We start from the raw sequence: 24,400 nt of genomic DNA on the forward strand, positions 1-24,400 counted from the left end.
GGCTGCGGCGGCCTGCCCTCAGACCGGCGTTTCTGGCCGTGGCAGAGTCGCTCCTCTGCCCGCCAGGCTCCCGCCTCATCGCCATTGTGTCTTTGTTACTTTCTGGATCCCTCCGCTTCTCCTGATCCAACAGGAAATGGCCCAGCCGAAACAGCCGCCGCCACGTTGTGCCGTTGAATGCTAACTTATGTGACCTCACTCCGCCCAGTGAGGAAGGCACGGTGTCCCCAGAACACCGCTTTTTACACCAGTCCATGTTCCAGATTTAGGACTGTTCTGGGTTTTACATGGTAACAGTTATCCAGGCAACTCTGTAACGTTAATTCTGCTTCATGATCCAAGCCCCCAGGGCTTGAAAGTGCTGAAGCTACAAGAGTAATTAGCATTCGCTAGCACCTGCTTCACTGGTTACTGATGGGTGTGTTACTGTCAAATGCTACGTAGCAACTTGGCACTCACAGTGTTTCAACCAGCCATAGTCAAGCTGCAATTGACTATTGTTCCAGTGCTCTGTGATTCCTCCATTTTAAGATGAAAATCTGTATTTTCAGACCCAAATCAATTACCTGTGTCCGTAAACATTTTTCTCAATTTACGTTCAATTTCTTTTCTGGTCATGCAGCAGAGACTGGCCACTCGCAAATACTGTATATCGAAATGAATAAAATCAGTGTTGCGTTTGAAAACCACGTATAGCTGCATTCCGAAACCATATTTCATTCTGTTATGATGATGATGTAAAAGCGCTCTTTCTGCAGATGAAGATTTCTATTTCCATACTGGACTACATGAATGCAACAAGAATACTGCAATTTAAATATGTTTGTTTTTACTGTTTTGTAATAAAATATGAATGTTAGGTATTACTTATAGTGGATTTATAGATATATATAATATATATTTGCCATCATAACTGTTGGAATATAACAAATATAACCACCTGGTATACTGCTGATATATTTTATTTACAGTGTTATGTTAATGTGCAATTATTAAAGTACGGTGTAACATTGTTTGACGACTACATATACCATATACCAATACCTAGGGATATGGTTAGGGTTAACATTGTAACAATGTAGGTACAATGTGATAATGACAAATTACAATATTTGTTACACTGTGTTTACACCGATTTCCTTGGAATCAGAGCATGTTAATGTTTCCCCCTTTTTTTTAATACTTTGTTCTAGTAATACTTTGTGTAATTACACAAAGTTACATGGTTACTACTAATATACCCATCCACAGATTGATGTTTTCAGAATCCCAACTTGGTCAGAGTGATTATTATTCCGTAACTTTGTGTCCCTACATGTAAATACAAAGTCATGGGTGCCAGGACTGATAGCCCATGACATTCACAGGACAATTGTGAACATCTCTGGCTAAATGTTTAGATCTCTAATGGAAACAAAAAACAAAGAATGGAGTGAAATGCTCATGTATTTGGGGTTATTATAACATAGTAGAGGTGTGCTAAACTTAGAATAACACACCCTATCACTTCAATATAGCGTAAATGTAATAAATTGTGGGAAATGAGTTTTAAATAGCAATAGTCTATTGGGAAGGACCCCTGTCTCATTAGGATCTTTTTTTTTTGGGAGGGCCAATCACATCCCTGCATAAAGTTACAGAAGCCCAAACGGCTCGTATAAATGCATATTTTCTTCATACGGAGTGTGTGGATTTCTTTGGGGACTGCTTGTTTCATTCATTCAGCGTTTTTATAGCACCTACAACTTCTTTATAATGCCAAGGGAAATGTTCTTTTCCACAATATGGACCTTTAATGTCTAAATATAAAAAAAGTAATGTGTCTAGAGGACTGTGTGCCATTTGCAGAACATGAATCAACTCCAGACTACAGGAGTGCGCAGCATGGGTGTAGAGGAGTGTGCCATTTGGGGGTGCAAAAGCGTGTGATTTGACGGCATGGCGGTGTGCACATCGGCCCTGCTGAAGCTAGCACCAGTCAAGGGCTTGAAACCGTGCTTCCAGTTTTCCGCTGATGATTCCCTGAAGGTCAGGCACAGCGGGGCTGCTGTGAAAGCTGTCCTTCACGCCAGGACATAAATTATGCATCTGGTAATGCTTCACAGATCTTCTGAGCTCGTCCTCTCCGCCTGGGGCTCTCCCATCTGCAGGCCCTGTGCATTATGGGCTTTTAAAACAGGCCCAACTGCAGCATGGGCTGATGTGAAGTGTTTTTGGTAGAAACCCTGTTGTAAATGATTTACCTGGCATGGGTACACCGTGCACTTGCACTCTACAGGTGTCCTGGATATGGCTGTCACATGTTTTTGGTGAATGAATAATGCAGGATAATACAGTACAATGCATGGGAACACTTTTTTTTTTGCTTGCGCTTACTTGCTCGGGTTACACGGGGACCTGGTGTTGAAAATGACATCAGGGAGTGTGTGGGTTTATCCTGGATACCTGTCTGTGTGTGTGTGCGTGCGTGTGTGTGTGTGTGTGTGTGTGTCATAGAGGAGACTCGGGAGGGAAGCATACTATGGCCATACTGAGCTCTGATTGAAATGACACACAGACATGCATACACACACGCACACTGACACACACAGAGATGCACATACACAAACACACACAGACAGAAACACACACACAGACACACTCAGACGCACACACACACACAGACACACGCACACAGCCTGGATGCATTGGGAAAGGATTTGGCACTAATGCGGCACTGAAACAGAATCACAGCGGGCATTCGGCGTTAATCCGGAATGCTTTCTACTTAATGAGTTATTTTAATAAGGCAAAGCGCTTCTTTGTTGTTGCTTTTTTTACTCTCCTATCCCCTGTTTCCCATCCTAAGTCCCCGCCACATTAGCAGAAGTGAAAACCGTGCCTTAGGGACCCAGGACAGGAAGACAAAAAAGGGGGCAGCAGAATTTAGTGGCGTGATAAAGAGCAGTGGACTGGACTCCTGTGCTTTCTGGGACGGGACACAAAGCCCTGCAGTGTTCGGGGACGGGGGGGGGAGAAACGTACGGCTTTCTGGAAGCTCTGCGACGACGGAGTCTCTGTCCTTTTCGGCCCGTTTGGCTTTGAATAACAAAGCTCTCCGCTCCGAGAGACGGCCACTCACCACATCCCTCAGAGAGGCGGAGCCCGCTCGTAGACAAGGTCACTGACTCGCTGAGGCCGAGCCGCCAGAGAGGCAGACACCGGGGGACGTGTCGCCACCCCCCCCCAGCGGTTCTGGTGGTGCCGTTGCTGTTGTGTGCCACTGGAGCCGTTGGTGTTGTGTGCTTTTGAATATCCCACCGACACAAAAGGCCTAGCAGCAGTTCTGTCAACATAGGTGTCGCTAATATTAGCAGGTGTTCGGCCACTTACGCTTTGTCAAATATATTTCTCCCCCTTTTTGGTGCATCGTGCGTTGTGCTACATACAGGATGTGTAGTGTGCAGTCCACTCCATCTAGTGTTGAACTTTGGTTGTTGCAACCGAGGCAGCAGCGCCGTAGTGACCATTCATTACATTACATTACAGTTATTTAGCTGACACTTTTATCCAAAGTGACTTACATTTGATTAGGCTAAGCAGGGTACAATCCACCCTGGAGAAATGCGTGGTTAAGGGCCTTGCACTGATCGTGGCTACACCAGGGTTTGAACCACCAACCTTTCGGGGCCCAGTCTTGCACCTTAGCCGCTAGGATACATGCTGCCCCATTAATTTTTCCAGAGGGCTTTAGAATTACAGCTGAGAGGGGTTGCTGGTAGTGTAGTTCTGATCATCAACAGGTCCAATAATCCTGTTGCCCCTTTAATTTTTCATTTTTAAGAGTTAAATTAACTGATAAGCTTCCTTCAACACCTTCAATTCACTTCAAATCTTCAAAGCAGATTGTTTATTCTAATAATTATGACTAATGATTATATTAAACATGTTGATTGAGTAAATCTTAGGAAATTACTGCACAGATTTTCTCCCTCGGTTGAACAGATATACCTGCAGGCGCACATAAATCATTCGCGCCTGTCTTGGAAGCACTGAATGAATAGTCGATATATTTTGGTGTTCAAGAGTGTGATAACGGAGCGGTAAAGGTGCAGGGCCGTATGTAACTCTCTCCGTGTCTCTATAGGTGCGAGGTACAAGGCGAGGGTACGAGGGGGATGCGCCAGAGGCTTGCCGACGGAGCCAGAGTTTCAGGACTGACCAGGTTAGTGGCGTCCCTCGTCGAGTCTTTCTGCGTTGGACAGATAGCTGTGTGTTCAAGTGTACAATCTGTCTCTGAAATAAGGAGGCAAAAAACACGTTGTTACACGTTTTTTCTTAAATTAATCCATTGTACAAGCATTGAAAACAATGTGCCTCCTTATTTTAGTTTTTTTGTTTGTTTTGTTCTCCTGTTCGCTTTCATTTCGGAGTGATCTTTTAAAACAGATGAGTGCAAAAAGAGGGCACAGACTAGACAAAGGATAACCCGCATTGTGGTTAGATCGAATCTGAACTTGATAATGTGCTTTCTTTGTTGCTTTATGTTCTGTTGCATTTCATACTTTCATGCCCGAATGACGCATTAAAAAATAATGGCTATACACATTTAATTGCCGCACCTTTAAGCAATAATATTTGCATCGGCGCCTTTTACAGCTACTGTGAATGTCGCCACCAGCCGTGTTGTACGTTAGCATTGATTGAAACCTGTTCATCCACAAATTCCACCTTCCTTTTCCAGCGAGGGTGGGGACGCGCGTGCTTTGTTTTTTTCTCTACGTTAAGCTTAGCTCTCTGGCAGTGACTTTGAACGTGTCAGGAACTAGGAGGAGTTTATGTCTCATTCATGCCATACTGTTTCGATGAACAGCGGGCCACTGGTTTGATTATGTTGCTCTGTACACGCCGCACAAGTGGAGACTTCTGTAGTTCTCGCCCAGCGTTACAACTCCGCAGCTCTGCGCTGTGGGTAAACTTGTGAAGAATGTCCTGCAGGCCTGGCCTTGCACTGGCTAAACCCGTTTGAGACAGTGTAGTCGAACTGGAAAATAACCCCACATGATCATTCATTTTTGGACATAAATCGTTGACTGAGTGCGGTGCGATTGAGACTCTACGAAAGCCACTGTTGAGAGAGGTGGATTAAATGAGTGACGTGACTGTCTGTTTTTTGGCAGAAAGGTGGTTGAGGGGTAAGGTTGTGAGTGATGGAATTCAGTTAGCTTTGCCCCCTAGTGGTTACTGTGTACTATAACCCTCCTTCCTCCAAGCTTCCCAAGCAAGGTTGCCTGGCAAACTGCGACAGCCAAGCCGGTATTTCTATTTTTTTAAGCAGAGCGTACAACCAGTTCTCAAACGAGTAGCAGGACTGTACTCACTGTGTGCTTTGTTTTAAACGGTGAGAAAATTTTTTAGTTAGATGTGTTTGTTCATTGTTCCTTCTTTAAACTTTTAAAACGTGTTTGTTTTTTTACAAAAAAAAACCACAAAAAAAAACCGTTGACAACAGCTAAACTCATTGTGCGTTGTAAGGAGTGCAAAAAGAGGCCACACAGAAAGGGCAAACCACATTGTGGTTAGATTGAATCTGAACTTCAGTCACAGCGGTGGTGGTGTTGGATCAGTCCCCCTTCTGTGAATGTTGATGCTGTGCTATTCCTGCAGAGTTTGCAACAACTTTAAACGGATGGTAACCCGATGCTTCCACAGCGATCCTAGAGAATGGTTCCCTGGAGTACTGATCCAGAAACCGTAAAATCGGCCATTTTGAGCAAACCATTGGTTTAATGTCTGGGATGGGTGATAGTTTTATTTCGAGCTAAAAGAGTGCTACATATTTAACCTCTTTTTAAATCCCTTTTCACCATCCCTGTTTGGACCTGAAAATTAATCAGACGCATTCACAAACAGTGCACTCGCCTGGAAGCCAATGAACATTTTACTCTTCAGGTCAGGCAGTGTTGTGGGAGAGAGCTAGCACCACAATAACCCATGGACACTGAGAAATGTCAAACCTGCTAGCCCCACAGTAGCCTGTGGATACTGAGAAATGTCAAACCTGCTAGCCCAACTGTAGCCTGTGGAAACTGATAAAGCTCATACCTGCTAGCCCCACAGTAGCCTGTGGACACTGAGAGATGTCAAACCTGCTAGTCCCACAGTAACCTGTGGACACTGAGAAATGTCAAACCTGCTAGCCCCACAGTAGCCTGTGGAAACTGAGGAAGCTAAAATCTGCTAGCCCCACAGTAGCCTGTGGACACTGAGAAAGCTCATACCTGCTAGCCCAACAGTAGCCTGTGGACACTGAGGAAGCTAAAACCTGCTAGCCCCACAGTAGCCTGTGGACACTGAGAAAGCTCATACCTGCTAGCCCAACTGTAGCCTGTGGACACTGAGAAAGCTGAAACATGCTAGCCCCACAGTAGCCTGTGGACACTGAGGACGCTCATACCTGCTAGCCCCACAGTAGCCTGTGGACACTGATGAAGCTCATACCTGCTAGCCCAACAGTAGCCTGTGGACACTGAGAAAGCTGAAACCTGCTAGCCCCACTGTAGCCTGTGGACACTGAGAAAGCTGAAACATGCTAGCCCCACAGTAGCCTGTGGACGCTGAGGAAGCTCATACCTGCTAGCCCAACTGTAGCCTGTGGAAACTGAGCTCAAACCTTCTAGAGCACAGGCTGTGGACACAGCCACATCTTAGACACAACCTGAAATAATAATATTAATTTAAGAATGGGGTGATGGCAAATATTGTCAACGACTCTATTTTTAAGGGGTCATGATTAAATGTGATATGCTTTGCTCTCTCCATTTACTGAAATATCTGCTGTCTAATACAGCTGATATTGATTACCAGGAATGTACATTAACCTTTAGTTTTTTTTTGGTTTATTACTGTTTTTGAGACGTGTTTGTCTTTTTCCCTGTTATTATTGAATGAAACATAATAAAATATTCTCCTTAATTTATATTTAAAGGAAATTGGCCTCGGGGCTTAAAAGATGACCTCACTGCTATGCTGCGGAGTTGGAAAGTTTTCTGCCTGTTTTAAGTGGTGTTTTAATTCACATTTAAATTACAGTGTTACAAATTACTGTCGGAGGCTCCAACCCCAGACCGTTACCAATCTGTTACAGTCCTGGCCAGATCGTTTATTTAGGAAAGCCAGTACTATAAATCTAACTCTTAAAAATGGAGGCCACTTGGCAAACAAATCCAACCGCCGCGCGCGGATTTACCAGAATAATGGGATTGGACGCGGTAACATTTGAGCCCCAGGAGTGAATGACGAGGAAAGCTTTTATTCATCATTATATTCTCCACAAATGGAAAATACATCCCGGCCTCTAGCTGAATTGATTTAGCAACCTGACGATTTTTTCCAATTTTTAATCCGCCGTGCTTGAGCAGGTGTTTTATGTTTTCGTCAATTAGCGCCGCGTTAGTTCATTACGGGTTACTGTTATGCCAGTAATAAGTGGAACTTTTTACAAGAAATCTTGCAAAATCTTACGAGCCATTGTAAATTCTAGCCGATTGTGCTAATTGGTTTCTATGCACACCCCAGGGAAATTACCAGCTCAGGCTTCCTGTGTCATCCGCATGTTCTGTTTATGGAGTGCTAGTGCCATCTGATGGGCAAAAGAGAGAATGAGCACAATTTCCACAAACTCTCGAATAACTCTTTCCCGTGGTTCAATGAATAAAAAATATTCTTCTTCTTCGGCATCCACATATTATTTTTTTTTTTTATAAATGATGTTCCTCTTCTCAACCCCATCTTGTTTACTCTCCCCCTTTTCTGTCTCACTGCTGCTGTTTACAGATCTTCCTGGGTAAAGCTGGGTCTTTGTCCCTGAAAATATGGGTTGAAGTCAGTCAAGTTCACAGAAAACTGAAAAAAGCATAAGAAATCACAGAGTTAATACTCTAATTACTTAGTAGTTACATTAATGAATATACACAGCAGTGATCTATTAACGGCTGAAATAACATTTGCAGCCTTTAACAAGTGCTTGAACTTACAAGAAATCAATAGGCACTAACTGCCTGCCCAGAACAGATAGCCTGTGAGTGGAATTGATAGGTTGGTGCATTTAATCACAGAAGGAAAGAGCATGCCATTTTGCCTTTAATTTAACAGAACTTGTATCGAAGTGTCAAACTGGGCTGTCAAACTGCCCTGACTGCTACAACTGATAATGATGGGAATTTTGTTCCCAGCACATTCCGGTACATTGTCGCTCTTTGTTTCTCTCAGGCAATGTTGTTAAATTGCGTTTGCCTATACAAATGACAGTGTACAGTGTTGACTGTTAGCATCGAAAACAAACAAAAAAAACAAACAAAAAAAATGATGGAAAGCAAAGCACTAAAAGTGGACAAAATTGGAAAATGGCAAGAAAAATTATACAAAATGTAATGGAAGTACCAAAAAAAGCCCAAAATCTCAGAATGCATGATATCTGCGACTTCAGTCTAAAACACCGGCCTTAATTACGAGTATTGGTCCGGCTTGCTGACAAAGCAGGACCTCCCATTGAGTCTGTAGGGGGCAGGAGGTTCGCAATCTGATCAGATCCAGCCCTGAACCTGCTCATGGTTAATAATGAGGGCTGTCTTTTTGGAAATACGGTGCGGTGGTATAAAGACGTGATGTCAGGAGCCGAGCTGAGAGGAAACAAGGCCTCCCTGTGGTCAGGGGCGAGCCTGTCACTTCCTCCTCTGGCCCTGTCACTTCCTCCTCTGCTGCTCTTATCACAATACGGCCGTACTGTTTTACTTTCCCAACCTGGCAGCGTCCATGCAGCGCTCTGCCCCTGAATAGCTCCGACCGCACTGTGCAGAGTTTGGACCTTCTGTCTCTCTCTTTCCATTTCATTCTCTCTCCCTTTCTCTTTTTTCCTTAACTTTCTCTTTCTAGCTCTCTCTCCCTCTATCTTGCTCTCCTTCTCTCTCCCTGTCTCTTCTCTCTCACTCTCCTTCTCTTGTCTTTCTCTTTATCTCTCCCTCTATCTTGCTCTCCCTCCCTCTCTCCCTCCATCTCTTCTTTCTCTCCCTCTCCCTCCCTCCCTCCCTCCCTCTTGCTATCCCTCTCTGTCTCTTATCTCACTCCTTCTCTCTCTTATTTCTCTCTCTCTCTCATATCCCCCTCTCTTCCAGTAGTCTCATCCCAGCACACCAGCATCACAGCACAAATATTTGGGCTGGACGAGCGCACTCTTTCCGTCACCCCGCAAGCTTTATTGCAATGCGGTGGCGCACGTGTGAAAACAAAGCCGTGCGCTCTTTAAACCGCGTGCGCTGTAATGACACAGCATGCCTCCCATAACAGAGAGCGCTTCAGCCGTGAGTTACGGACGACGGCCCGGGACTGTGAGCCGTCGAGATTTCTGCTTCAGAGACGTGGCTCTGCAGAATTTAAATAATGTTGAACTGCTGGCTGTGAGGGGTGGGGGGGGGACACAGCTGTGGAAGGAACTCTCCATGAGAATGCTAATGTTATATTATATTAAAGTTATTTAGCTGACACTTTTATCTGAAGCGACATTCGGTTGAGTAGACGTAGCAGGAGACAATCCTCCCCTGGAGCGATGTGAGGTTAAGGGCCTTGCTCAAGGGCCCAACAGCTGTGCGGATCTTATCATGGCTACACCAAGGCTTGAACCACCAACCTTCCTGGTCCCAGTCATTTACCTCAGCCGCTAGGCTACGGTCTGCCCTGTAATACCCAAACAAGTGGTGTTGCAAATCCCTCCTTCTCTGAGGGGCCAGGAGGGGGCGCTGTGAGTCAAATGTCACTTTTCCATTTGTTTCCAAATCTATGCTGACTAATCACCAAATGGGGGATATATATTGGCGAGGCTCCATAATTAAGGTTTGCCTGTGACGGTTTGCTTAGAGGAGCAGCCGGTGTAATGCGTATTATGTATTGGCTGTAATTGCATTTCTGTACTGTGAGGGTAGAAATGACCGTGCTACATGGCTGATCAAACCAAGATTGGGGAAAGTCTCTAGGCGAGAGCAGGAGTCAACACCATTGAGTAAAATGGAGTATGGCTTTTATTTATTTATTTGTTTCTATTTTTTTAACCTGGGAAATGGCCCGTATCGGTGCCTTTGGGGAAGAAGTCATTCGGCCTCATTTACATACCCTGTCAGCACACACTTTCACACACACACACACACACATACATACATTACATTACATTATTGGCATTTGGCAGACGCTCTTATCCAGAGCGACGTACAACAAAGTGCATACCCATAACCAGGGATAAGTTCGCTGAAAGACCCACACACACACACACTGCACTCCCACACTTATACACATGTGTACATACACATCACATGCACACACGCACACACTGAACACTAACACATGTACATGCGCATACCACATGCAAATGAACACACATAGGTGTGCACTCACGTACATATACTCACACACACCCACGCACGCACGCACATCGTGCACATAGACACACCACCACACGCCCATAAGCACACATAGGTGTGCACTCACGTACATATACTCACACGCGCACACACACACGCACACACATACACACTCACACACACACACTCACTCACGTACATATACTCACACACACGCACACACGCACGCACATCGTGCACATAGACACACCACCACACGCCCATAAGCACACATAGGTGTGCACTCACGTACATATACTCACACGCGCACACACATACACACTCACACACACTCACACTCACTCACACACACACATGCGCACAACAAGTTCTCCATCTTCCCACCCTTCGCCTTCCCCTGAACCTGTGTGGGCAGCCGGGTGCAGAACCCGGTCTGTTAACAGCAGGCCGAGGTCACCTCTCCGGTTACTGCGGTAGGCAGGGGACAGGCCTGCAGACCTTATGGGGAATCATTTAGGCCAGGAAAACGTCAGCTGCGCTTCTCCGCGCCCGGCGCTGGGATCCCACTCCTCACCCCCTCGCTTCCAGCTGGACGCCGCGCGGTGTCTGAATCCTCGGCTCGTTCGGGGGAATCGCTCCGTCCTGCGAGCCGTGCGTCTGGAGGAGGCCGCAGATTTATGTGGCTCCGGAGCCCTCTCTAGTTTAAGGAGATCTAAGGGGAGCGGGGAGCTTGTTTCGGTGTCGGGTGAGCGGACTGTTTTTTCAGCGGCTGCTCCTCCGGCTGTGGCCAGCTGGGATTTGGGAAGTTCCACCCACACGGGAACCGGAGGCCAGACTGTTTTCAGAACGAAAATAATTAATACCTTTCATTAATGGGGCTGCCTATATCCTTGCTTGACTGGGACCCTGAACGTTTATGGTTCAAACTCCTGTGTAAGCACAATAAGATCTGTACAGTTGAGCCCATTGAGTAAGGCCCTTATCCTCACATTGCTCCTGGAGTGATTGACCCTTGCTTAGTTTAATCAACTGTAACTGCTTTGGATGAAAGTGTCAGCTAAATAACCCGTACACCTGGCTGTTTTCTCTTAAAATAATATAATTATACTTTGGGTTTTGCACAGATTGGACCGGAACGGGTCCAGTGTCTGTCTGCTAATGTGCGTTCCTTTCATACTGAGAAGAGTCCCTCAGGCACAGATGGGTTTGAGAGAATCACGCCAGGTACTGCAGTTTGCTTGTAAGGCCACTAGATGGCAGCAGCACCACAGGAGGCTAATGGTTGACCGATTCGGCATTTCCCATATTCATGCCTTTCATTGCTATCTAGGCTTTTTTTCCACATTGCAGATGTGTCTCCAAAACTCTGCAAACTAGAGCCGGGCAGGTATGGCTGGAATAGTGCAGTTTGGGTCCCTTTTTCTGCGGTTCTTCGGGTCCAGCAGTTACAGGTCTTGAGGGTGCTGTAAACATCTGAGGCGCACTCGATACTGCAGCTTTCCGCGGCCCCTCGAGCGGAAAGATGGATCGAAGTTCAATTTCAGGAATATTCGGTAATCCCTCTCTAGGTTTGCGGCGGCAGCTGGTATTCGTGCGTGGCGGGCGAATCGATCCCTGGGCTCCCTCTGTCATAGCGATCACGCGCTTATGACAAAAACGTCCCTGTCCTCCGACTCCTCCCCGGCCTCTGCCTCTCTGCGCGAACTCTAGATGCGGTTTTGGTGTTGGCCGCGCGCTCTCCTGCTGTTCGATGGCACACATGTATGTAATCGGTCCTCTATTCTGCGCTGTGTGAACGTGTAGCCGTGCCCTTTTGTTGGTTAAAGTTGTTGAGTGCAACAGAGGCCTGCTGGCTTAGAGAGTGCAGGATAACCCTCCCCCTTCGTCTGTCCATCCGTGACCACCCCTCTTTGTTTGAGACTTTTGGAGCGACAGCAGCGATAGCCTCTCGATTTGGCTGTCCCAGACGGCATCGAGAACCCTTTTGTCCGGGCCGAAGAGCGGGTTTCCCACCAAACGCAGAGGTTATTTTCGGCCCCCATCGTCCCAGCGGTCGGTGCCTCTCTCTCGTCGCTCCTCCAGCCTGTGATCTTCCCGTTCGGATGTGGCGGGTCACAACGCCTCTCGTGGTAGCGTGTGGTTTGGGAGCGCGCTCTCTGCCCTTTCCCGCTGGCGCCCTGAGAGAGGCGGGTGAGAGTCTCTCTGCTTCTCCTTGGTCGCGTAGTGCCACCTTAGGTCAGGCCCCACTCACGCTCCAGAGCCTGTGTTTGTACACATACGGCTGAAGTATCACACAATGTGTGGAGCTGTTTGCTCCACGGGCACTTGTGTCCGGAACTTTCTTGCTTTCAGAAGCCCCCCCTCTCTCTGTCTCACCTTCACCACCTCACCCCCTCTCTCATCCTCTCTCTCTCTCCCCCTCCCCCTATCAATCTCTCCCTCTCTCACCCTTTCTCTCTCATCCTCCCTCCCTCTCTCTCCCCTCTCACTGTGAGGGATCAGTTCATCCTTCAGCCATGGTACCATGTTACTTGTTGCCTCTTGTTGCCAAATGCCGAGCTGCACGTGTTTTGCCGTTATTCACACTAATTTATTCCTTGGTCCAAAGAGAGAAAATCATCCCAATCCTCTTCTGCCCTTCTTCATTTGTCTGCATTGAGACCTACACTTACAGTACAGTACAGTACAGTAGCACCACTCTGTGTGAACACCCAGCGTGGTTTAATTTGTTGCCTGGTGGTTCCTTGTCATCAGTGTCCATGTAGCCTTTGCTAACCCACATACTTTCTCCCTCAAATTGTTTACATTACACAGATATGGCACGGCATTGCAACTATGGCACCTACCATAAATTTCCCCTAGGTACACATACGCACACACTCACACACACACTCACACACAGCAGCAGGTAGGCTCATTCAGGTCATGCAGTTGTGATTGCTGTAGAGCTAGCCTCCTGCAGTAGCTGAGGCATCTGATGTGGTTTGGCGGGGTGGTGGTCTTTGACAGGTGGATGATGGAGGAGGTGGTGACACAGAGCCTGGAGAAGCGTGAGAGTGAGCACGCGAGCGGGCGCCAGCCCTCAGCGTGCAATGTAGCGCCGGCGTCATCGCAGGCGTTAACAGCTGCGAGGGACGGCGGGAGACGGTGTTGCGCCAGCAGCGTGTGTTCTAGTTATTGAGTCTGAGGCATAGACTGTAGAAAAATACGGACCAAGTACCCTTTACATTACCCACTGACTATGCACGGGCTCGTGAAAAACCCTTTGAAGGCCAGGAATTCAACTTTACCGACGCCACCATGTTGTACAATTTGGAGCCAGAGACTGTGTAGCAGGGTGGCCGATGCGGCTCCTCCACTAAGCCTGGTAGAGAAAATGACGTAATCTGTCCCTGATTTGTCCTCAAAGAATTGCTGACTGCAACTACATTTTCTTGTGGGAAGAAATTATTCACTTGTATTTTGACCGCAATTGCACCGTTGACTTTCCATTAAAAACAGGCCTGAATGACCGATACTGGACCCGACTGCAGTGGCGCTATTGAGCACCGTCTCTCAGCATGACCCGGAAATCAGCTTCAAAAAAGGAGCCTGTTTGAGGGCATGGTGAGCCAGCGATAAATGGAGCCAAGTCACTGCGTTTGATCATCAAATTGTGTGCATCAAGCCCACCACCACAGCCACAACACTGACCCACCACCACAGCCCCCGCCACAACACTGACCCACCACCACAGCCGCAGCCACAACTCTGACCCACCTCCACAGCCACAACACTGACCCACCACCACAACCACAGCCTAACATTGACCCACCACCACAACCATCGCCACAACACTGACCCACCACCACAACCATCGCCACAACACTGACCCACCACCACAACCACAGCCTAACACTGACCCACCACCACAACCATCGCCACAACACTGACCCACCACCACAACCACAGCCTAACACTGACCCACCACCACAACCACAGCCTAACATTGACCCACCACCACAACCACAGCCACAACACTGACCCACCACCACAACCATCGCCACAACACTGACCCACCACCACAACCATCGCCACAACACTGACCCACCACCACAACCACAGCCACAACACTGACCCACCACCACAACCACAGCCTAACACTGACCCACCACCACAACCATCGCCACAACACTGACCCACCACCACAACCACAGCCTAACACTGACCCACCACCACCTTCACAGCCACAACACTGACCCACCACTACAGCCAACGCCACAACACTGACCCACCACCACAACCACAGCCTAACACTGACCCACCACCACCTCCACAGCCACAACACTGACCCACCACTACAACCATCGCCACAACACTGACCCACCACCACAACCATCGCCACAACACTGACCCACCACCACAACCACAGCCTAACACTGACCCACCACCACAACCACAGCCTAACATTGACCCACCACCACAACCACAGCCACAACACTGACCCACCACCACAACCATCGCCACAACACTGACCCACCACCACAACCATCGCCACAACACTGACCCACCACCACAACCACAGCCACAACACTGACCAACCACCACAACCACAGCCTACACTGACCCACCACCACAACCACAGCCTAACACTGACCCACCACCACAACCACAGCCTAACACTGACCCACCACCACAACCACAGCCTAACACTGACCCACCACCTCAACCATCGCCACAACACTGACCCACCACCACAACCACAGCCTAACATTGACCCACCACCACAACCACAGCCACAACACTGACCCACCACCACAACCATCGCCACAACACTGACCCACCACCACAACCATCGCCACAACACTGACCCACCACCACAACCACAGCCTACACTGACCCACCACCACAACCACAGCCTAACACTGACCCACCACCACAACCACAGCCTAACACTGACCCACCACCACAACCACAGCCTAACACTGACCCACCACCACAACCACAGCCTAACACTGACCCACCACCACAACCACAGCCTAACATTGACCCACCACCACAACCACAACCTAACACTGACCCACCACCACAACCACAGCCTAATACTGACCCACCACCACAACCTTGTCCAGCAGAGCCCCTTTTTATTTTGTCCCAATTATTATTATTTTTAGTGTGATTTTTAGGTTTGTGTGATGTTTTTGTGAAATATTTGTGTGTCATTTCAGTTTAGTGTCATTTCAGTGTAATGTTTTTCTGTCATTTTTGGTTTGTGTGCTTTTTCCATTGTAACAGTTGAAAGCTTCGTTTGGCTTTCAGGGTAATGAAGTGTCACCTTACACACTGCGCTAAGTGTTGAGTCCATGTCAATGGATCACAGCAGTACATGTGGAAGAAAGGCTTGGGGTATTGTTATTGGCCAGTGAGCAGTTACTTCAATATTCCAGGCTTACAACCGCTCAGATTCCTCAGGAAATGCACCGGAGATGTGTCACGGAGGTGGCAGTGATGTGGGATTCTCAAAATGGATGAAAAAGGGAAAGAATAGTGGGGTGCCAGGAACAGGAGTGGCAGTGAAGAATTAAGAGCTCCAGTGGGGTCAAGCGGGGGCCTCTCCAGGCCCTGCGAACCCTTGTACAGTAGCACCACCTGCAGTATTTGGCCAGACTGCAGAGGTCAAAGGTTACACAGCTGAGGCTGTCGCTGACCCCCACCCGCCCCGCAGGATTTCCCCACGGCAGACGAGACTCCTGCTACTGGCTGATATATTCTCTGTTTTCCTTGCCTTTTGCTCCCTTTCCTTTTTTTTCAGCCTTTTGTGTCTGAGATTCCTGGAAGCCCAAATGAGTGAATGTATCTTGTAGCGGCACACTCACGTTCTAGGAATCTTCTTCCAATTATCCTCAGACGAGCTGTTTTTCCCCTCCTGCTTTATTGCCCCCAAGTCGTGTACAGGGAGGAGGACGAGGAGAGTCGAAGCAGTTGAAATATGTCCCAGAGGTGTAGTCTTTTATCTTTCAAATCTCTCGCCGTCGCAGGTCAACGGCAGATCCGCATTATTTACCGGTTGACGCTATTCCTCACTGGTATGAGGTCTGCGCCTGTCTGCGTTTCGCTCTCTGCTTCCAGTCGCACCTGTAGGTAAAGTCGAGCGCTCTGGCCTAGGCCTCAGAAAGCTTGGGTCCACGTCCGACGGCGGTATTCACGAACACACCAGTGCCCAGGCCACGTTCCCGAGCGGCTAAACCCTGTTTTTGTTCTCTCTAGGCAGCTGTGGCCGATGGCATAACTCGGCAGCGGGGCGGCTGTTGGCCAGGGGTGCGGCGGTCCCAGCAAAAACTGATTGCGGGTGCTCCGGGCGCTACTCCGAGACGCTCCCGTGTGATATTCCACAGGCGGGAACCATGCCGGCCCTGTCCACCGGATCTGGAAATGACACAGGTGAGCGCGGTTAGCCACCGCCGCGGGCGTACGGAAAGGCCTGGAAAGACGCCTTGTTTGTCCTGGGAGCGCGGGGCTCGGGCGGCCTGTGTTTTCTCTCGTAACGGGCCTCTCTCCTGTCGGAGACGGCCGGGTAACGGCCTTCCACTGAACGACCGAAACACTCCCACAGCGACTCACACCACTTCCACACACACACACACTCAACTCACCACGTCCAGCGCCCTTACACACTCTGACGCCCAACACATTCCTACACTTTTACACTCCCACAGCGACTCACACCACTTCTGCACACACACACTGAACTCACCACGTCCAGCGCCCTCACACACACTGACGCCCAACACATTCCTACACTTTTACACTCTCGTAGCAACTCAGGCCGCCTGCTCTGAACTTTATGTCACTCTAAAATGCTCTCGACATCAGTCATACAGTAATACTCATGTACTTCACTCACACTGAAATACCCTGATTTGACATCACTTACACTGAAATGCTCCAATTGGACATGACTCACTCCTAGAAATACACATGGTACTTCAGTCACACAAAATAATCTGACTGGACATCACTCGTACAGAAAAACACATGCACTCCAGTCACATTGAAGTGCTACAGTTGCACATCGCTCCAACATAAATACTCATGTACTTCAGTCACATAAAATACTCTGACTGGACATCAGTCATACAGAGAGTGCCCACTATCAGTATTCATACACGTGCACTTTATACTAATCCAATTGATAGCTATTGCTCTTGTCTTCGGATATTAGATCTTGGTGCTGTTATTAATATGTAATAAATCATTAAGTTCATTATGCTTTGTTATAAACACAGTTGACTTTCAGTTCAGCATTGATAATAGTAGATAAGGTTTCCGTAAATGTAGTAACATATATTTATGTTGTAACAGGCAGTCAGCAATATGATTTAACGATTAATAATGCAGTTTTAAATACTTTACGGAGCATTTCTAACTGTACCATAATTGGTACTTCATATTGGTAACACTGTGCAAATGGAGCCAATTTTTTTGTTCTTGTGGTGCTTGAGAAAATTGAGTGTCAGATTAAAATTGTAAATGTCAAGTGAATAAAAAGTATGTGTAACATTTTCCAACTAACCCTGTCACTATGCAGTAAAGAGTAAAACAGTATTACAGTAATAGCTGCATAACATGACCAAAATGAAGACTAGTGTTTATTTCGAGAGATGTCTAATTTCAATGAAGTAATTATCATGTTGAACTTGGATGTATTTTAGTTGTGTAAGATGAACAAAATGGACACTAGTTTTCCAGGGTGAATCTGTAAGTGTTCTGCAGAACGCATTAAGACAGGGGTGACTATGTGCAATCTCCAAACAATGTGTACATTTCTTAATCACATAGATGAGAAACATGAATAAAATCAATAGCCTCTTGACACATTATGAAAGCTTAAGTCTCATCTTGTGTAAGTAGTTTTATAGTCAGGTGTAAAAGTGCAGGGGTGATGGATTAAACAGACAACACAGGCCCAGTTGTTGGAGGGCAGTGAGGAGTATAGGGCGGCGTTTTGTGACGCTGGATTGTTCACACGTTGTGCGAGCGCATTTGAGGCAGCGCCGCCATCTTGCTGCGGGCGTGAGGTCAGAGGAACGCTCAAGGTTTTTCCACATGCAGACAGATGGATGGTTTCGGGGGTTGGGGGGGAGAGGTCGGATTCAGTTGGACAAGTCCCCCGTTTAACCGCTAACCACTTCAGACATATCGATCTCTGCCCAAAACCCCGACCCCGACACAGAGGAAGAAAAGGGGGAATTATTAAAAAAAGGAAAAGATGAACGGGAGGAAAATGTGATGGATAAAGAATGTGTTCATCTCCGGGCTTGGGTTCTGACTGTGATTAAGTACCCGTTGTGGAAATTTGTGTGGACAAAGTGAAAAGCCAGACCGTCGATTACTATTATAGTCATTCGAAGCAATTACTAGTATGAATTTCATTCCTGATGAAACATGTAGGCCTGTCGTGTAACCCTTCTCATCGATAGCCTGGTCACAACCAAGCCTGGTTGCCCTGAACATTATCGTCGGCCCAGATCAAGGCCTGTGTGTCGGTGCTGTTGCTTAGGGTGGGGATGATGCAAGGCAGGTTCACTGGTTGACGATTTTCCATTTTTTACTTCCTGTGAGGAAATATACTTGAAAGCACTGTGGTATCACAGAATAGGCTGTGAATTGGCTTTGTGTAGGAGAGGTGTGGATATGGATATGAGGTAGCTCTTTGAAGGAAAGATTGATGAAGGTTGGCTCTGTGTGAAGGTAGCTCTTTGAGGCAACGGTGAATGAAGTTTAGCTCTGTATGAATGTAGTTCTGAAGGAAAGGTGAATGAAGTTTAGCTCTGCGTGAAGGTGGCTCTCTGAAAGAAAGTTTGGCTCTGTACATTTGTTATCAGAAGGTGACAGCTGATGAGTTCTGAAGGATAATATGGTGTGTGTGTGTGTGTGTGTGTGTGTGTGTACATCTCTGGGTTTATTTGCACGTGTATCTGCATGTGTCTGAATGTTTCAGTGTGTGTATGTCAGTGTTGGTATGGGAATCTGTGCATGTGTCTGTTTAACAGTCATTGTTAACATTAATGCATTCATAGATGCATCTGCTTATACTGCATGTCTGTGTGCCTCTTTATATTTATCACAAAAAACATGTTTTAAATGAAATGTTTGTATTTGCTGAAACATGGGCCTGCTCTCCATCAAGGTGTATCAGCACAGATCTCTGACAACTGCTCCGACTAGCCCGATGACCTAACATAGCTGGTGATTTATCTGTAAGTTTTCGGTTCATGTACACTGACCTAGCTGGCCCCTTTTTGGCCACCCTCGCTTTACTGTATCCAACGCTTTTTCACAAATTGAATGCTTGCCACTTTGTACAGTCAGTGAGACTGGCTGCTGCTAGCCTGTCAGTGTGATGTATATAATGTCATCTTGCTACTAGTTGCAGGCGATAAGATCGCCAAACATAACGGTCTCATGTTCATTTTTAACTTTACCTCTTTCATTTTGGCATTATCTCTTCCCATGTTAAATTTCATCCTCAAAATTTAAATTCAAATGTAATAAAATATACAGTCATGAAATTAGAAAGGGCGTGCATACTTCTGAATTACAGATATAATGAGTGGTCTTGTGTCGGGATCTCTGTAGAGTGGAAACATGCACTTCATGCATTTTCTGCCCTCCTACACATCTGTGCATACAGTACGGTTGTCTATAAGTTTAATTGGATAGAAAACAAGAGATTTTGGAGATGATATTTTGTATTTATAATAACCATGCCCTTGGCCTACGAATGGTTAAACCTACTTTTCATTGCAAAGCTGGATTGTTGGCGCATGGTTTTTGTTGGGAGGTTTTCTGGCTGGACACATTTCATTTGGGGTTTGCGAGCGGCAGGTGAATGACACTTTTATGCCTCTCCGTCAGCTTGTCTGAAAACAGGCCTGTTTGTGTGGGCACATTCAGAGCGGATGATATGCCAGCGGGCAAGCCGGGCTCACGTCGATCAAATGCAGCCATTAAACCAAACAATATTAAGCTGGGCTACAGACTTATTGATGCTAATATTTTCCCTTCAAAATTCTACAGGCAGCACTTTATCTATGACATGTAAGCATCTCATTAAAATGCTCATTATGTCCAAGCCTATATTTTGAGAGTAAACACAGCCCTGGTGTACAGCACCGCAGTTGCCCAGCTGGGAGACGCCGCATTCACTCTCAGCAGGAATGCCGTTATTTCTCTGGTTCCCTACTCACTGCAGAACGCATCTTTGTGCAAATCTAATAAATGAAACCAAATAGAAAAAAAACAAAAAAGTAGGCCTCAGAATATCAGCAAGGGGGCTGTGGGAAAGACCTTTTTGGTGGTTGGTTCACCCCGTTTTTTTTTGTAGAAATTTTTTTTTAGTTCTAATAAATATTTTGGATTTTGGCTAATAGGACTGGCTGACAGCTTGCTTGTAAATATGTGTAAACTGTGAAAAGTGAGAAGAAACCCACTTCAGAATGGGGCTGCTCTTGTGGGCTCATTTTTGAACCCAGTGCCTGACGGTTTGTTAGCCTGGGCCTGTCGCCCGGGACCTGGTATGCGCACGCAGCCATTCATTTCACATCTTTCCGAGCAGTTTGGTGTTAGCTGTGAAACGGGTCCAGAGCTAATCAGGCCACGGTCGCAAGAAGGTCAGGAAACACGTTCAGCTATCAGGCTCCTCACACGCACCATCCTTAACGCGACTGCCTTGTCTTTCAGGTCGACCAGCGCCAACCTCATGAAGGGTTTTTAGTTTCTCCTTGGGAACAGCAGACTTTTGTTATGCAAAAAGAAAACTCCCGATGACGTTCACAGACAGAGGCTAGTCCCTGGGGCCAGACTGAAAGCTGTCTGTCTTGGACGGATTTAAACTCCACCCTTATTTTCCCAAAAGGTTTTCCAGTCCTTTAGGATTTATTTGAATCGTTAGGGATTCTTTAGCAAGTGACCTTTTGAAGAATGGAGGAGGTGGATGAAATTTAATTTAAAAGTAATAATCTTTCTTTAAGGTGGAGGAGGGAGGGGGTTGGGCGGTTGTGGGTGTGCGACAGTTCTCACGGTGTTCTCGTGGTTCCCAGTCCGCAGTTCACCATCTGTTTTCTGCCATCGGTCGCCATGTGTTTGCGAAACGGTGTCCGTGTGGCTTTCCGCTTCACGGTGTGGTTTTCTCCGAGGCTCCAGGAGACCAGCGAGGCCAGGGAGGGCGTGTTTGCCAGCCTCAGAGAAGGCTGTCCCCTCAGGGGACTGAATGGCTCCCATGTGTCTGCCTCTCCTTCGCGTCCCCAGGCAGGAAGGACAGGCTCAAAACTTGAGGGGTTGAGAAGGCCAGGGGAAGGAGGTGGGGTGAAGATGATGGATGGATGAACCATCCACCTCAGAATTGAATGAGTAGAGGCTCCACTCTCCCTGGCTTGGGTTTAGTAGACACCTCCCATTATTTTGACAGCGTCCTACATTTACCAGACATCAAGGGGGCTACCCCTTTGCCTCAGGCTCAAATCCCCAATATGCGCACATTGTTACAGCTTTGCTGGTCAGCACTGTTTCATAAGGTTTGCACCATCTCAGCGAATGCAAATCTTGTAGCTGCTGTTTGGTTTCTACTTTTCCATCATGGTGTGTATTAATTCCCACTGTGGCTGTGGAACGGTGGTGTGAACATGCTCTGCTCTCTCAGCCATCCGGCCAATGGCTGAAGCACCGAGCCAATGAGGGATACCATTCAGGGATACCCCCGGTATTTAAAAGCATTAGAAACAGGTAGAAAGCTGAGAGAGTAACAGATAGAGAAGGGAGCAAGGCTCAGGATGCACCACGGCCGGGGGTTAAACCACCGCTCACACAGTGGGGTTTTCATACGGCTCAAAAGTAGGCCGCACTACGCACTGCGCCCCGGTAGAAACTCTCGACGGAAAGACGGAAGACATTTGCTGCAGGCCCACTCCACCCCCACCTTCCCAACGGCCGTTTATTAACCCTATAAAACTTTACCGTGTCGTGCGCGCGCGCATCGCATGTGTTTATCACCCCCTGCGCAGCGGTAAAAATATGAAGCCTGCCCCCGTGTTCATCATTCAGGGGGCACAGCGAAACGGGAGGGCTCAGTTTCGGGGGGAAGCCTTGAAGCCCAAACGTCTTTTGCAGATACGCCCTCTAATGGAAGAGCCTGCGCCTTCAGCAGTCCCCTCTGGCCCGCATCCTCTCCCTTCCCACTCGTTTCAAACAAACTAACGCTTTTCTAATCGGGTCTGATAACCGAACGCAGGGATCCTTACTTTTTTATCATTTAAGAAAGCCTGGGCCCTATTGCTTCCACAGACCCGCGGCCCAATAACGGGAGCTATGAGGGATATGACAAGAATGGTCATATTGAATTTCTGTAGACCAACGGTAACTTTTTCCATCCTGATGTCAGGAATGCCGAGCATCTGGAATCCGTGGCGCGAGCACGGCGTTCGCTACGGGAGCACTTCGTCCATTCCCTGCCATTTGTCCTCCTCCCAGGAACGAGCCTTCCCCGCCATAGGAATACAGTGCTGTAACACAAGAATTTGTTGCCACTGGAAAGTGTCCCTGTTTCCAATTACATCAGAATGAAAATTTCCACTTCATTTTTTAGCAAACTGGGGAGAGGGAGAGAAAAAAAAAAGAAAAGGGGTGGAAATTTATTTAATTATATATGCGCGCACTGTTAAAGGGATGACCGTGATATCCTCTTCTGTCCCCATCCAAAGTACACACAGAACTAAATAGGTCATCACAGCATATGGACCGTGAACACTTTGCAGCACAAAGTGGCCATAACTGTATTAACAAGACGCTCGTTTCTGAAGGCAGTTGCACACACGATCGAAAATAAGCAACTTTCGGAAACTTTTAATATTTTTTCCTCCTGTCATTTTCTAGAATATTCTGTTTGCGTTTTAAACGGAACATGTGGCTTTGTCAACGTGAATGCACCGTGCGGGCTTTGGATGGTGTTGTTTTCCTTGAATTTGCTCAATGTTTCTGAAACGGAGACCTTGTGCATTGTGCCGGAGTGCGTAGGAGGGACTGGGTTTCTGTGATAAACGGACGTGGCAGGTCGTTGGGCCCGGCTCCTCGCTGTGGCCTGTGTTTTGTCTATAGTGGTGGAGCCTGTCCCAGACCAGGGGGATAGTTATTTATCCAGATCTGGAGAAGAGCAACCCGAAACCCACCCCTGAACCCATCGCTCCAGGGGCCCGGGGGGCTAGCCTGGCGCTAGCTTCGGCGGTCCACTGTGGGGGTCCTCAACACGCTCGTCCCACCTCTCTCCGGCGGTCCAAGAGGCGAAGTGTCAGCTTTTCGAAGTCGGCGAACCAAAACTTTCAGCTTTTTTGGCCACCAGGAAAAGAACTCCGATATAGACATGAGCAAAGCATAAAACAAAAAGAATGTGTTTGGCCCGAGAACTTGGGTATCGTCGACTGCAGTAAGGGTACGCAGTGTGCATGCATTCAATTAGGGTCATTAGCCAAACCTTTGCTTTTCAGTTTGTGGTGAAAGCTTCTTTTGAAGTCTACAGGTGTGTGACGAACTGTTGGGTAGACTTGAGGCCAGTGAAGTAGTGGTTGATCATAGCACCACGAGAAATAAATAAATCCATTCTGAAAAGCTTGGCCCGAGCCAGAGGCTTTGATAAGTGCCTTCAGCCTGGAACCTCTTTGTGAGCTACATTTGATTTCAAGGCCTTTGCTTTGTAGTTTTTTTCTTTTTTGGTGACGTGCAGTAAAGGTTCTGTATGATTAGAGAAATGTGGCTTGTACCAGGAATGGCCTTCGTAGGGTCATTTTTCCATAAGGCGATCTAACAATTCACTGTTTCCTCCCATAAAGCTGGAAATTTGGAATAGAAATGCTAGGCATTGTGCTGCAATTACTGGAAGACGCAAACAATGTGAGAAACTGCGTCCAGAGAAGGGTTGTCTGGACCTAAGAGGAAAAGGCCAAATCCAAGCTGAAAAAAAACCGATTTATTTATTAATGTAT

At 47.2% G+C, this 24,400-nt stretch overlaps 1 protein-coding gene across 2 annotated transcripts in view; it reads left to right on the top strand.

Moving 5' to 3' along the window:
• Positions 1 to 24,400, top strand: part of mpp7a (MAGUK p55 scaffold protein 7a) — a 131,371-nt gene that overhangs the window by 27,456 nt on the left and 79,515 nt on the right. The window contains exons 2-3 of one of the 2 annotated variants that reach the window (XM_061238293.1): positions 4,127 to 4,204; positions 16,635 to 16,808. In XM_061238293.1, the coding sequence (XP_061094277.1) occupies positions 16,772 to 16,808 (37 nt within the window). In that variant the 5' untranslated portion in view covers positions 4,127 to 4,204; positions 16,635 to 16,771. The remainder of the gene's footprint in view (positions 1 to 4,126; positions 4,205 to 16,634; positions 16,809 to 24,400) is intronic. The other variant, XM_061238294.1, reaches the window with a different exon arrangement.

This window comes from Conger conger, chromosome 4, assembly GCF_963514075.1.
Source record: "Conger conger chromosome 4, fConCon1.1, whole genome shotgun sequence".
NCBI classification, from domain to species: domain Eukaryota; kingdom Metazoa; phylum Chordata; class Actinopteri; order Anguilliformes; family Congridae; genus Conger; species Conger conger.